Consider the following 14790-nt stretch of genomic DNA (forward strand, 5'->3'; position numbering starts at 1 on the left):
CATTAAGTTTGTAGAAATAATAAGGGCTAGTTGAATATCCTTGACACAGTCATGCTGCACATCTGAATTATACATCAGAGAAAAAGTAGGCACAAGGTTTATTCAGCGCATGCAGGTCATTCTGTAGCTATATCGGTTATCAGGTCGCTCCATGGTGGCTTACTAGTTCACTGAGAGCTGTCTGCCCCATTTTTCAGCCCAAGATTATGACCAATTCCCTACAGGGCCATTTTAAAGCAATGAGGGAAGCAGATTCCTTTATGATTTGAGGCTATTAATAATTGATTAAGAGTATGTGCTTGTAACCTTTCCCTAGTCTATGCTAATCGATAATTATATATTCTAAACAATTTGTCCTCTTTCATAATAACAAGAAACATGACGTCTTGTAGTATGCATAAAGAGGGAGCATTTAAAATATTGAAATGCAGCCTAAAAGTGAACAAAATACAGAAATGAATGTATAATCAGTGGTGGAATGGTCAGGGGATGTTGTAAGATGTAATTATCCAAAGCCGATTTTGGCTTATACGATGGAGACATTCATTTTTAATTACAAGACTAAATGGCTGTGGTATAGATGCAGGTTTAAATGGTGCATTCTCATGCAAGATAGATACCACATAAAATCAAAAAATCCCTTGCTGGTGATCTGAGTCTAAGAGGCTTTAACGGTCTGTTCGATTTTCATATTGTCTGAAATAAGGGGTGTATTTCATCTCCTTTCATGGTGGTAAGGAATGTCAATAAATGGATTAGTGGCACGTGTCCAGCTTAAATGTCATTATTTAAACATCTACAAAGTATTTATTTTTATGTTGGGCTTTTATCTGCTATTTTATTGTCTCACAGTCAGTCTTGGTATTAATTAATACAGTCAGTATTGCCAATTATTTGGATTTTTTACAGACAATTAAGATTATGGATATGTTTAAAATATCTAAATGACACATTTGTGATCCAAGTCTAAAAGACCTGTGGAATGCCTGCCTTTTGCTTTCCTCCAATATTGATTTCGATTGGCAAAGCAGGACTTGTGCCAAGGGAGCATGAGGTTTCCATGGTTATGGCATGTTTGGAGATGTCGTTCTGAAAGCAGGTTTTGTGTGTGTGTGTGTGCGTACGGGAGACAGAGAAAGAGACGATCGATGCACCACAGGGTTCCTATCAGCTAGAATCAGAAGAGGTCTTGCACAGAGGAGGTGTTGGGAAATTGGGATGGAACAAAAGACCTGACGTGCCTGTATGTGCATTACAGAGGTCATTCTACAAAACAAAGGCTTATTTGTGTTATCTCCTTGCTCTGTTAGCACATATGTAGAGCTAGAGATATGCCTTTATTCTCTCTCTCTCTCTCTCTCTCTCTCTCTCTCTCTCTCTCTCTCTCTCTCTCTCTCTCTCTCTCTAATATATATATTAGATTTTAATTTATAGGCTTGATTGTGATTGTGTTTCTAGGTCAGATATTTTGTTGAACAACGGGAGGTTAGCAGGTTGTTGAAAATGCTAGCAAAACTTCAGTTCTTATATTCAACTATAATCTTATATGCAACTAGATCTCAATATAGCCTAAAATGTCTACTTATTTACAATTAAACATATATTTAGTTTCAAAGGATGTCACAAATATTCCTTTTATATATTAGCCCTCATTCAAAGAATGACCTATATTCTTTGAGACTATATGTGTGGATCTGTAGATTACCTGAAATGATTTATCATGTAGGCATTTCTCTTATGTATAATCATATTCTTCTCTCTCTGTTATCTCTCTGCAGGTGGCCATGCTGTTCTCTTTGTTCTCTTGTGCTTTGGGGCTCTCCCTCCTGCCACTCCTCCTGTTTCAGTGCCCCGCCCACGCTTGCCCTGCCCGCTGCGAATGCTCTGTGCCCACGCGTTCTGTGTCATGCCATCGCAGACGGTTAGCACAGGTGCCTGAGGGCATCCCAATAGAGACACGGTCACTGGACCTCAGTAAAAACCGGCTGCGCATTGTGACGCCACAGAACTTTTCCTCACTGCTGTTGCTGGAGGAGCTGGATCTCAGCAACAACTTGTTGTCTTCTGTGGAACCTAACAGCTTTCGTGCCCAGCCACGGCTACGCTCGCTCCGACTGCGAAGCAATCAGCTAACACTGCTGCCGCGTGGAGCACTGGCGGGCCTCAGTGAGCTCACTCTGCTGGATGTCAGTCAAAACCGTCTTGTTATTCTGCTGGACTATGGCTTTGAGGAGCAGCGGAGGCTGAGGGTACTAGAGTTGAGTGATAATGAGCTAGTGTTTATTGCCCCACGGGCGTTCAGTGGACTGGCGTCCCTTCGCTCTCTGACGCTGCAGCGCTGCAACCTGAGCACAGTGCCCACGCATGCTCTTGCACATCTGCATGGTCTAACCAGCTTAAGATTGCGAGATTTAGGCATTGCAGAGCTTCAGTCACACACTTTTAAGGGTCTGCCACGACTAAAACACCTGGAAGTGGATCGCTGGCCTTTGTTAGAGGGGTTTCCAACATCTGCTTTACAGGGGCTGAACCTTAGCATGCTATCCATTACCCACACCAACCTGACATCCGTGCCAGTCGTGACACATCTATTGTATCTGACGCATCTTAACCTGTCCTACAGCCGTATACGGGTCCTGCCAGCAGGGTGGTTAAGAGGCATGGACCGACTGGAAGTTCTACGTGTGCGCCAGGCTAATCTGCTCAGTGTGGAACCACAAGCATTTCAAGGAGCCTCCTCACTGCGCATTCTTGACCTTTGCTATAACCGTCTCGCCACACTTGAGAGGAGTGTTTTTCCTGCTACTGAGGCCCTGCAGACTCTTTTGATTGGCCAGAATCCGTTAGTTTGCGACTGCCGTCTACGCTGGCTCCTGGAAAGAACTCCGCCTTTGCTGTATGGAGATGTTCAACCTGAATGTAGTGCTCCTGCCCCCTTGGCTGGAAAGCCTCTTCGAGACCTTGTGGAAGCTCAAATCTCTCGCTATGTAATCTGCACCAAACCTAGGGTCATCTCCATGGCGTCTTACCCATCGCAGGCAGAAGAAGGACAGAGAGCTTGGCTGTACTGCAGTGCTGATGGAGCTCCGCCTCCTTCAGTGTCATGGCTAACACCACTTAGGCGACACATTACCACAAAGAGTACTGGAAGAGTGGTGGTCCACACTAATGGCTCGCTTGAGTTTCGCATGGCAGAGCCTCAGGATAGTGGCATGTACATCTGCGTAGCATCAAACCCAGCAGGTAATGCTACTCTTTCTGTAACACTCGCAGTTAAAACCTCTGGAATCAGGGACAGGGCCCTTTACGCAAACCGCAGCTTTCTTTATGACCCCGACTACAACAGCTCCCTGATAAATGGCACAGAGGAGTACACCATCAGGGTGGTCCTGGACTTCACCACCATCCTAGTCTCTACAGCAATGGGCTGCCTCAGCTTCCTGGGTGTTGTTTTGTTTTGTTTCTTGTTGTTGTTTGCATGGAGTCGTGGCAAAGGGAAGCACAGAGGAAGCGTGGACATTCAATACGTTCCACGAAAGCGGAAAGGCGCTAACTCAGAACTTACAGAAACAAGCGGGCCCAGACGAGTCAACATGAAGATGATCTGAACTTTGTGAATGACAGAGGATTTCACAGGTTGCATGGTTGCGTATGCGTATCTGTTGGACTTTGTGAGTCTTTGGGTAAATGTGCTGCACAGGATGTGTTTAGTCATGAAAGTTTACATGTGGTATCCCAATGAAAAAAAAAGAGAGCAAAAGAACTACGCCAAACCATACAACGCGCGTCTTCTGCGATGCTTTGTCTGTGGAAAGCATTATTTGGACATTGCAGACGTGATTTAGTTCAAGTTGTTGTATATATTTCATATTTGTGGGAAAGAATGGTATATTTCTATATATAAATATATATACACACACACACATGAATATATATCTATTTACAGATACGTTACAATTACCTTTCAAAACGCTGCAAAAACTCAAAAGTTGTCTTCCCCAATAAGCAAAGTATCTACTGGAACAAGCCTCGGCTGTGCTGTGTTGTGAAGTGTTTGGTTTTGCTCAGAATTCTTGTTCTCCTGGGACATCCTCTTCTTAGCAGAACCTCCAGGGGAACCGGGGAGTTTTCTGCCATTTTGTTGTAAAGATTTTAAAAAATGCAAGAAGCTGTTGACATGGTGGGTTCCAGGGGCTGTATTTGTGACTCAGTGGAAATCTGTGGAACTGTGTGAAAATGTTCTTTTCTTTTCTTATGTTCTGTCAAATGCTGCTCAAATGTTTTTACATACTAAATATCTGGTTATATTTTCCAAAGAAAATAAATATAAATCGTAAAGCTTGATAAGTGTTACTGTCATCTTAGATCTTATTCTTGTGTCTCAAGTATTCCCGATGGCACAAAACTCTCTAAGCAGAAATGAATCTACACCTTGTTAGCCTTATTGCTTTTGGTACTTCTTATTTTTTATTATATATATATATATATATATATATATATATATATATATATATATATATATATATATATATATATATATATATATATATATATATATTTTGCACAGCTATAACTTCATTCATGGGTGTCACGGTGGTGCAGTGGGTAGCACAATCACCTCACAGCAAGTAGGTCGCTGGTTTGAGCCTTGGCTGGGTCAGTTGGCATTTCTGTGTATATTGTGTGAATGAGTGTGTATGGATGTTTCCCAGTGATTGGTTGCAGCTGGAAGCGCATCCGGTGCATAAAAAAAATGCTGGATAAGTTGGTGGTTCATTCCGCTGTGGCAACCCCAGATTAATAAAGGGACTAAGCCGCAAAGAAAATTAATGAATGAATATAACTTAATTCTTTTATAGTGAAAAGTGACCCAATCTTGCATAGAGGTGATGTCTGTTGCAAAATTTTTCAATAATCCCAATTATGGGATAGATTTTCACAATGGTTGCTTGGTAACAGGCATATAAAATGTCAAATATAAAAGCTTATTGCAATTTGAACTTAAATTTTCAAAAAAGGTTAATAGTCCTTACAGCACAGCACATGTGCCGGCAGTGACCTTTTTTTAGGTCTCTTAAAAGCATGAAATGGACTTATATTTGTCCCTGTCTGCTGTCTCTGACGTCACAGCTCAGGATATTCACAAGTGAAGGGTTTATGCATGTCTTTGAGCTGGAAACAACATGCCAGGCAAGCAATTGCCATTGAAAGGAATGGAAAATTCAATAATTCTCTTGGTATTATTGACCACCTCGATTCTCAAGCAGAAAAGCTGCCGAATCCCAATTGATTTTTACCTAATAGAGTTAATCAAATTGGTCAGGCAAGAGTATTTACATTTATTTTACACTGCTCCACTGAGTGACTTCATGTCCAATACTATCATAGAGAAACTGACACTCAGTGGTCTATAATTATCTTGGTCTATATTATACTTTCATATTATTAGATTTCGTGTGTTGTACTGAATATGAAGGACACTTATTTTGTCCTGCTAAATGTTTTTCTAATGCCTAAAAAAACCTTATTCACAAGGTCAACGTTGTATTTGATTGTTTTGACCACTTGTTCTACAACACCATTAAAAGCATCCTCTTGAAAATCCTCATTCCAAATCCTGATGTCAGTTGTATTATGTCTAAGCATTTAATCACATACTTCTTGCTGTTCATGTTGGACCTTGTAAATTGAAACTTGAGCTATATTTAAACTAAATTCCTTCCTGACTCTGTCTTAACTCAGTTTTAAAAAGGAAAGATGGACAGCTAAAATTGTATTTGATATAAGCGCTACACTGAATTAAATTTAACCAATCCAAACAGATAATAATTTTAAAGTCTTTCCTCCACCTAAACTGCTTTAGATTGATTGTGTTACACAAAAGTGCAAGGACAGAGTTTTCCATCAAGACAATGCGCCTCAGGTTATACTTTTTGTCCTTGGTGCCAAATTGGTCCAGAAATCTCAGGCCGAAGCGTTAACCTCTACATTACCACAACTTCAAAATACCCTGAAGACATGCTGGTACTTGTGAGGTAGGCTTGTTTTGTTGAACAATCAAACGCGTCTAAATATACCCTGAGATAATTACGTCCACGTCTATGACTCACACATTAAAACAAAATAAGTTTCTTTTATATTGTATGTAAGCAAATGCGTCATCAACATATGACTTCATGGTGTTTTTTGTGCTAAGTGTTTGACCTTGCTGAGTTCTGTCAGGACGCAATTGGAGTGAAAAGATGAGCAGGACCCACTTTTCTAAGTGAATGAATATTCCTTAGAGACAAATTAAAGTATCAGGAGCTGATGCATAAAGTCTTGCTAGAAGATTGACCTGGAGTACAGTTTACTATAGAGAGAGAAACATAAAAAATAAGAACCGCAAAGAATCATTTATAAAATGTAAAATTGGTATCAACTCTTTACATTAAAACTTTTAGACATACCTTGAATTAATATGATGTTCAATTTATGGGTGAAAATAAGATGGTTATACAAAGTGTGAGGACTGTTCATCTATCGTCAGCTTATTGATTTGGTGGACCGTGTTCAGATTCTCAATTTTTAGACAAACCTTGAATTAATATAATATAAAATAAACAATCGATAACCCTATAGACCAGTGGTGTTCAATCTGTGGGTAAAAATAAGAGGGTTATACAAAGTGGAGACTGCTCAGTTCAAAAATATGAAAATGAGCACTAACTGAACCTATCGTCAGCTTATTGATTTGGAGGGCTGTGCTACTGCTAAAATTAAAAGTGCCTGGGAACTTGAGTTTGGTGAAGAGTTTGAGGTTGATTGGTGGGCAAATGCGCTTGACAGAATCCATTCAAGTTCAATATGTGCTCGGCATTCAATCATGCAGTTTAAAATACAGCATAGGGTTCATTACTCCAAAGCTCTGCTCTCTAGATTTTATCCGGTACCACTTTATTTTGATGGTCCATTTAAGTATTAGTAGACTGTCTGCTTAATATCTGTTGATGCTGCTCCTTCAACAGACATTTAACTGACTATAAGAAACTTTGCAAGTACATGTCAACTTAAACCATAACCCTAGATCCAAGCCTAACCCCAACCCAACTGTCTACTTATAATGCAATGAGAATTAGTTGGTATGTAGATGCAATCTAACTTAAATTCAACAAACGAATCATCAAAATAAAGTGTGACCTTTTATCCTAATGTGGATGACAAGTGTGACAGATGTCCCATCACCCTGCAATTTAAGTCATATGTTTTTTTTTCTGGCCAGTACTACAAAATTACTGGAATAATTATTCTGAAACTATGTCCAAGATATTCAAAACCAAAGTGGATACCTGTCCCATCACTGCAATTTTTTGGTGTCCTCAAGGATTGGACCCGACTTACATGTAAACAGTCAGAGGTACTTGCCATTACCCATAGATATATACACTAGATTTCACATACGGACCCTGAGCATGTGTCAATAGCATTTGTACAACACATACAGTGCTCCCAGGACAAAAGTCATTCAACTGCACTAGTCAAGACTACAGTGTAATGAGCAAACAATGAAAACAAAGCATTAAGGCAGAACATTTCATAGGTAAGATTTAGTTTTTTTACATTTTTGTATATTACAAACTTTAGTGCTAGCTAAACGATGATAATACAGTCTTTTAATTACTGCCCGATCATTAGGCAAAGTAGCACCAACTTGCACTAAATTCTAGGCTTATGCTAGTTTTGTTGAATAAAATCAGCAAACAATGTAAATAAAATATGACAGTAAGATGCTGCAGTGCTAGAAACTTGTATTATTGTCGGCTAAGTAAATGAGTCATTCATAACGGGAATTCATTCACAAACGCATTGCCCCCTCCATTAGAATTAGAAGTGAAAGCAGGAGAGGGGGTGTTTCAGGACACAAATTAGATCAAATTTAACAGGCAGGGAGGATAATACATCCTTATGCAAACCAGCACATGCTCTTTGTCGGCAATGCATGTGTGGTCACTTATCCATCGATGTAGAAAAGTGATGTAAATTTATAATTTTTGTAATTTAAAAAAAATTTGTAAACTGACCACCGGGAATACCACCTAGCAACACCTTAACAACTACCTGGAACACCTTAGCAACCACCTAGCAAGATCTTAGTGACCACCTAGAACACCCTAGCAACACCTTAGCAACCACTCAATTCAACCTAGCAACTGCCTAGCCACGCATTAGCAACCACATTAAACACCCTAGCAACACCTTAGCAACTACTCAGAACACCCTAGCAACCGCAAAGCAACAACTTAGCAACCGCTCAATGGTTGACCTAGCAACCACTCAGGACACCTTAGCAACTGCCTAGCAACGCCTTAACAGCCAAAACACCCTAGCAACCATCTAGCAACACCTTAGCAACGAATCAGAACATCCTAGCAACACCTTAGCAACCTATATGTAACCTACAGTATATGTAGTTATCTATCTATGCCAACTGTTTCAAATTGCTTAAAAACCACAATTATTTAAATTTTAAAGCTACTTCAAACTTTCAGACGAGGCTTTCTCAAGCCACCATAAAGTTTGTCTACAAACTTTACTTTTCTAGTTTACTATTGTTGCTGTTATTATTATTATTATTATTATTATTATTATTATTATTACTAAATCATGCTATTTATCATTATTTCCCAGTGATGGGTTGCGGATGGAAGGGCATCCGCTGTGTAAAACATATGCTGGAAAAGTTGGCGGTTCATTCCGCTGTTTGCGGTTCATTCCGCTTTGGCGACCCTAGATAAATAAAGGGACTAAGCCGAAAAGAAAATGAATGAATTTATCATTATTTTATTATTTATAAATGTTTTATTGTCTTTATACGAAAGTTTAAAGTGAAAAATGGAAAGTCTTTTACTGTGACTGTCATATCAAGCGTTTGTGTTCTTTTCACTCAATAAAAAAGAGAATTTGAACTCAAAATTTAACTTACAACTCTTCACAGGCTTCACTGAAACTCCTTTAAGTCCTCCAGAAAAGTCAGGAAGATTTGCTACACATTGAAAATGATCAATAAATAATGCATATCTGCTGGGTTTTCGAATTAAGGAATCAAATTAAACGTAACATGTGTTACATTTAATTGTACATTTTTAACCTTTTTATATTTTTTATTTTATTTTATTTTACAAATGTACTATAAATGCTGACTCCATTGCATACAAAGCTCTCTCTAGCATATCTCCAACTCTTAAAAAAAAAAAAAACGTTTCTGGTTGAAGTCTTTACTGTGTTAAAATGGGGAATACTATTTCCAAAGCTGTTTGAGAACACTCTTTATTTTTAGCACACATTTAAGCTGAGCTTTTAAATACACAGAGTGTACGCTACAGTATCTGGGATCATAGTGTCCTGGATCAACCACTGCCTGGCCAGAAGTGAAAGGGTAGATGTGCCTGTATTCTCTCTCAGGCATTCAAACAAATATTTTTGGGACCTCACAGGCTCACAACAAATGAAAGAGTATGAGAATTGTTTCAGAAGTCTAAGCGTTTATTGATATTAAAGGATTAAATAATTTTAATGACAAATAATCATTTATATTATGTATCATTCTATTGCTCTTCATTTTTACTGTCATGATCGGATATTGGATTGGATATATTTGTGCATAGGGATTCTAGGGAACTTGCCGGGCCCTGCGCACCTTGCGTAGTCCGCGTATAGGGTGAATCAGTATACTGCTGCAAGGTGTGCACAGCACATATTCATACTGAAATCTTTCTCCTCCTGTAATTGCATTAAGCTTTGTGTTGTGTTACCATCCTTCAGGAACAATCTTATCTTTTCAATTTGGCAAATTTTCCCCTGAAAACGTAATTGCTGTGTGAGGCCCATCATTGCTTCCTCTGTACTACTAGTACCATGAATAATAAACATAAATAGACATCTTTACATCTCATGTAATCACTCAATCCGTGTTTCAAACAGGGAAATATGTCAATAAACCAGCTCGTTAACTAAATGTCATGTAGCATCACATTCATTCAACATTCACAGCTTGTAAGTTCACTAGAGAACTTCTCTCTAGAGAAAAGATATACATTTTTTGATATAATTTGATATAAATAACTTTATGAAAGTTATTTATTTTAGCTTTATGAAATCCACCATTTAAATTCATATATTTCAAGAACAAATTGAAGAAATATCTGATTTTTTAAAATTAAAATTATTATTAAAATTAAATATAAAATTATTAGATTTAGATGCTAACATAAAATTAGATTTTGATGAGCATTTTACATGTTTACATGTTATATAACTATGTCTAAAATATAAATTTTAATGTAATAGGGATTGCACCAATATGGAAATATCCTCACATATTTGAAAATAACCGATTTACAGAATGAAAATTGCAAAGTTTGTGTAAAATCTGAATTAATGTTTATTTTTCTAGCATACATTGTTATTTTGTTTTTGATGAATTATTAATCCAGAGCCGCGGGTGACGCAGTGGTGCAGTAGGTAGTGCTGTCGCCTCACAGCAAGAAGGTCACTGGTTCGATCCTCGGCTGGGTCAGTTGGCGTTTCTGTGTGGAGTTTGCATGTTCTCCCTGCGTTCGAGTGGGTTTCCTCCGGGTGCTCCGGTTTCCCCCACAGTCCAAAGACATGCGGTACAGGTGAATTGGGTAGGCTAAATCAGTGTTTCCCAACCCTGTTCCTGAAGGCACACCAACAGTACACATTTTCAAGCTCTCCCTAATCCAACACACCTGAATCAACTCACCAGAACATTAGAAGAGACTCCAAAACCTGAAGTGAATGGGTGAGATAAGAGAGACATCCAAAATATGTTCTGTTGGTGTGCCTCCAGGAACAGGGTTGGGAAACACTGGGCTAAATTGTTCATAGTGTATGAGTGTGAATGAGTGTGTGTGGATGTTTCCCAGATATGGGTTGCAGCTGGAAGGGCATCCGCTGCGTAAAACATGTGCTGGATAAGTTGGTGGTTCATTCCGCTGTGGCAACCCCAAATTAATAAAGGGACTAAGCCGAAAAGAAAAAGAATGAATGAATAATCCAGAGCCCTTAACTCCTTAATTTGTTAATCAACTTAATCGACTGAAAAAAAATGTGTTTTTGTCATCTTCGATCAAAGTCTGACCATTTGCTATGGTGGTACGTTTTCAGAATGAGCCTGGGTTGACTATGATATTTGTTTTTGTGTATCTGCTTACAAAAATGCAAATAAATAGTAGACAAACCTCAACTGTGGAAAGGTTTAAAAGCTATAGGGAAAAATGAATATCATTCTCCTTACTGATTGCAATTCTAAAGTTTAATTTTATTTAATGGTCAACAACCACCACAATGCCTACATTCAAAAACTTAGGCAGCTGACTTGTTGCCTTAGAGGCAGTTTTGTGCAAGAAGCCACCTCACAAAACTGGGTTTAGACAGACTTTGTGGAAACTTCTCTCAAGAAATTAAATGATAAATGGATAAAAGATGGTCAAAAATGTATGGTTACACACAAAATGACAACCAAGCGCAGATTTCAGACACCATTCTTATTTCTGAAGCTGAACTGTCAGGAAAGAAAGGTAGGATGGTAGAATATCAAGGGCAGATAAGGATAAATTATTGGCTGCCTTCAAAAATGTATCATATGAAGGTATTTTAGAGATGAAGTGAGGCTAGATTAGGATACGGACGTGCCTTGATGCCTTTGGAGAAAACCAACAGCATAAACTCTTCTAAAAATCCTCACATCCAATCATGAGGATGCAGTACACATCTGAAGTGAATTAACCAACAGACATAATTCATAATTTATTGTCTTACAATTCACTTCCTAATCAGGCTAGTAATATTAACATTTAAACATTTATTAGTTGATACTGATATGGCAGCTGATATATTGTACATCATTCACTAATAGTTTAGGCTATGTTGTTAACTGGAGATTTTAATGTTAAAGTAATGTTAAAGTAATTGGGTTTCCGATATTTTACAGTGCGACTTCAAAACTGCGGTATGTACATCCAAAGATGCGTTTTCATTCAAGTCAAAGAAAACAAAATTGTCACTTCCTTATAAACTGGTGCAAAATATGAAGTGGAAGTGGAAGGAGAAATCCCCAGGGCTAGGGTTGTCAAAAGTATTTAGTTCGGTACAAATCGATACTGAAATTTTGAACACAATGGCCAATCAGTGGTGTTTAAAAAGGTGCTCAACAACACTCAAATGTTAGCGGGAAATGGACATTTTAAAACCTCAGTACTGATTGGTAACTAACTTGATACTTTTGACATCCCTATTGTTGCTCTTTTTTCTTATATAATAAAATACTTGCACCTCAGAAGATGAAGACGAAATGCATTAAGAGCATGGTGACTCTTTAACGCACGAGAATGCTCTTTGGGAGCACAGATGCTCAATACAGTTCTGGGAGGTAATAATACTGAACTACTATGATGACAGATTTTGGAGATTTTAGAATGACCAAAACATTTCAGATGCTTTACAATGCGGTCAGTCCACTGGTTTGTCATGTAATGCTATCCCATTGACCTCATATTTTGATAAGCATACTGGAATTTATTTTGGAAATGTTTCCATTGTAGTTTATGCACATGTATTTATCATTTCAAAATTACATTATTAAAAAAAGGAATTAAACTGTACTATCAAACTTCAAACAGTGCTACCGAGGCATGGGCCAGTATAAGATTCTCATGGTAGGATAACGCTGAATAAAAGCATCACGGTTTCTCGATATTGTGATTACTGCTCTAAAATATATTCTTTTTAAATGTCTGGTCAAAAAAACTAAAACTTTTTTCCCTTTTGAACACAGCATATTTTATTTTGAGAAACATTTATAATATTTTGGCACAGTAAACATATCAGGCGAAATAATTAAAATGAATCATTGACTTCTGCTGTCTTCACTAGTTTCAAAGACAGAGTTCTTTACCATTTAAAACGGCATATTTGAACATCTTTTCTGCTGGAGATGCTGTTGTCCTAAAAAATCTTACATATACTGTAGGAAGGGTATAGTGAAAATTTTTTGGCGGTTTTAAAACCTTGAATTTTTCAAACCGCAGTATACCTTGAAAACGGTTATCGTCCTATGCCTAGTGCTACCTCAGGAGCCCTTTGTGCTTTGGTACCAAAACTTGGAACCAAAAGGACTGATCGTTCCACAAGATCTGTAACAAATGGATGCTTGCCATTACCAGCTTTAAAATCTGTTAGGACTTTCTTATATATATTCACAAAAGCCTGGAATGAGATCCCGCAACATCTAAAAACAATACCAACACTGAGACTTCAAAAAAAAAAAAAAATCCCATGCTCGTCATCTGATGGTCAACTATCACTGTAGCCACCGAGTAGCCTGATTCTCTTCATTTTGTATGTTTGGTGATTGTTTGTTCTGTTCTTATGTGTTGATGGATGAGATGTTAACGGTGTCTATATGTTTTTATGTTCTGCAGAGCAGAAACTTGCTGAAAAACAGCATTCATGCTAAGTCAAGCCCGATTATCTTTAAATCTTTTCCTGTTTAAAAAAATAAAGCAAGCAAGGTGACGCGGTGGGTAGCACTTTCACCTCACAGCAAGAAAGTCGCTGGTTTGACCCTCGGCTGGGTCAGTTGGCATTTCTGTGTGTAAAAGACATGCGCTGTAGGTGAATTGGGTAAGTTAAATTGTCTGTAGTGTGTGTGTATATGTGTGTGTGTGTGTGTGTGCGTGTGTGTGTGTGTGCGTGTGTGTGCGTGTGTGTGTGTGTGTGCGTGTGTGTGTGTTTGTGTGTGTGTGCGTGTGTGTGTGTGTGTGTGTGTGCGTGTGTGTGTGTGTGTGTGTGTGTGTGTGTGAATGAGTGTGTATGGGTATTTCCCAGTGATGGGTTGCAGCTGGAAGGCCATCCGCTGCGTAAAACATATGCTAGATAAGTTGCTGGTTCATTCTGCTGTGGTGATCCCAGATTAATAAAGGGACTAAGCGGAAAGAAAATGAATGAATAAATACATAAATTAATTAAATTTATCAGACAAAAAGTTTATCCTACTTACATTTTCTGTGATTTTTCAAAATGTATGCACATCTTGGCTTTACCATTAAACATTTTTTATGCAACATTCCAATTGACATTAAAATAGGTGCATGGAGACATAGCTACTGCCCTTTAACAAGGCGTTAACAAACCTAAAACCTCCATCAAAGCAGCTTCTATCAACAACAAATGACTCACCTAGTGAACTCCAAGTCTCACCGAAGCATTATTTAACTAAATCCATTAGGCTGCTCTTACATGCTGTGCCACCAAGAGAATAAAAAATAGATTTTCCATTTATCCGTAAACCTCATAATCATGCCTTTGTTAATGGTTAAATCAATTTTACCATTAGCCTGTTAATGCAGTCAAATTTTCAACCTACCAAATTCAGTATAGTATAAAAAATAACAATATAAGAGAACAAACAGGGCTTTCGCACTCATATTTCACTCTTGAACACGTTTGGTGATTCTTGCGGTTAATCATACAGCTAGGTGAGTCTAAGCTTGAAAAAGTTTGGGAACCCCTGCTGTGAACAGTCCCAGTTCAGCCGTTATTTCAACAAGATCTTCCTTTACCTACTCTGCTCCCAGACAAAGCTCCGGGGAGGCTGTCCCTGCAGTTAGTGTACTGTAAATCACTTCAGATAAAAAGCATCTGCTAAATGACGTGTAATCAATATTTCCACAAGGTCCTGATTCTGAGCAAAAAAACGCTGGGCTGAAACTTCTAAAATCTTCTCCCTCA

At 38.3% G+C, this 14790-nt stretch overlaps 1 protein-coding gene across 1 annotated transcript in view; it reads left to right on the top strand.

Moving 5' to 3' along the window:
• lingo2b (leucine rich repeat and Ig domain containing 2b) overlaps nucleotides 1-4374 on the top strand; it is a 35206-nt gene extending 30832 nt beyond the window's left edge. The window contains exon 2 of the mRNA XM_056470977.1: nucleotides 1779-4374. Within this exon, the coding sequence (XP_056326952.1) occupies nucleotides 1785-3608 (1824 nt within the window). The 5' untranslated portion in view covers nucleotides 1779-1784 and the 3' untranslated portion in view covers nucleotides 3609-4374. The remainder of the gene's footprint in view (nucleotides 1-1778) is intronic.
• The last annotated feature ends 10416 nt before the right edge of the window (nucleotides 4375-14790 follow it).

This window comes from Danio aesculapii, chromosome 13, assembly GCF_903798145.1.
Source record: "Danio aesculapii chromosome 13, fDanAes4.1, whole genome shotgun sequence".
Taxonomy (NCBI): Eukaryota; Metazoa; Chordata; class Actinopteri; order Cypriniformes; family Danionidae; genus Danio; species Danio aesculapii.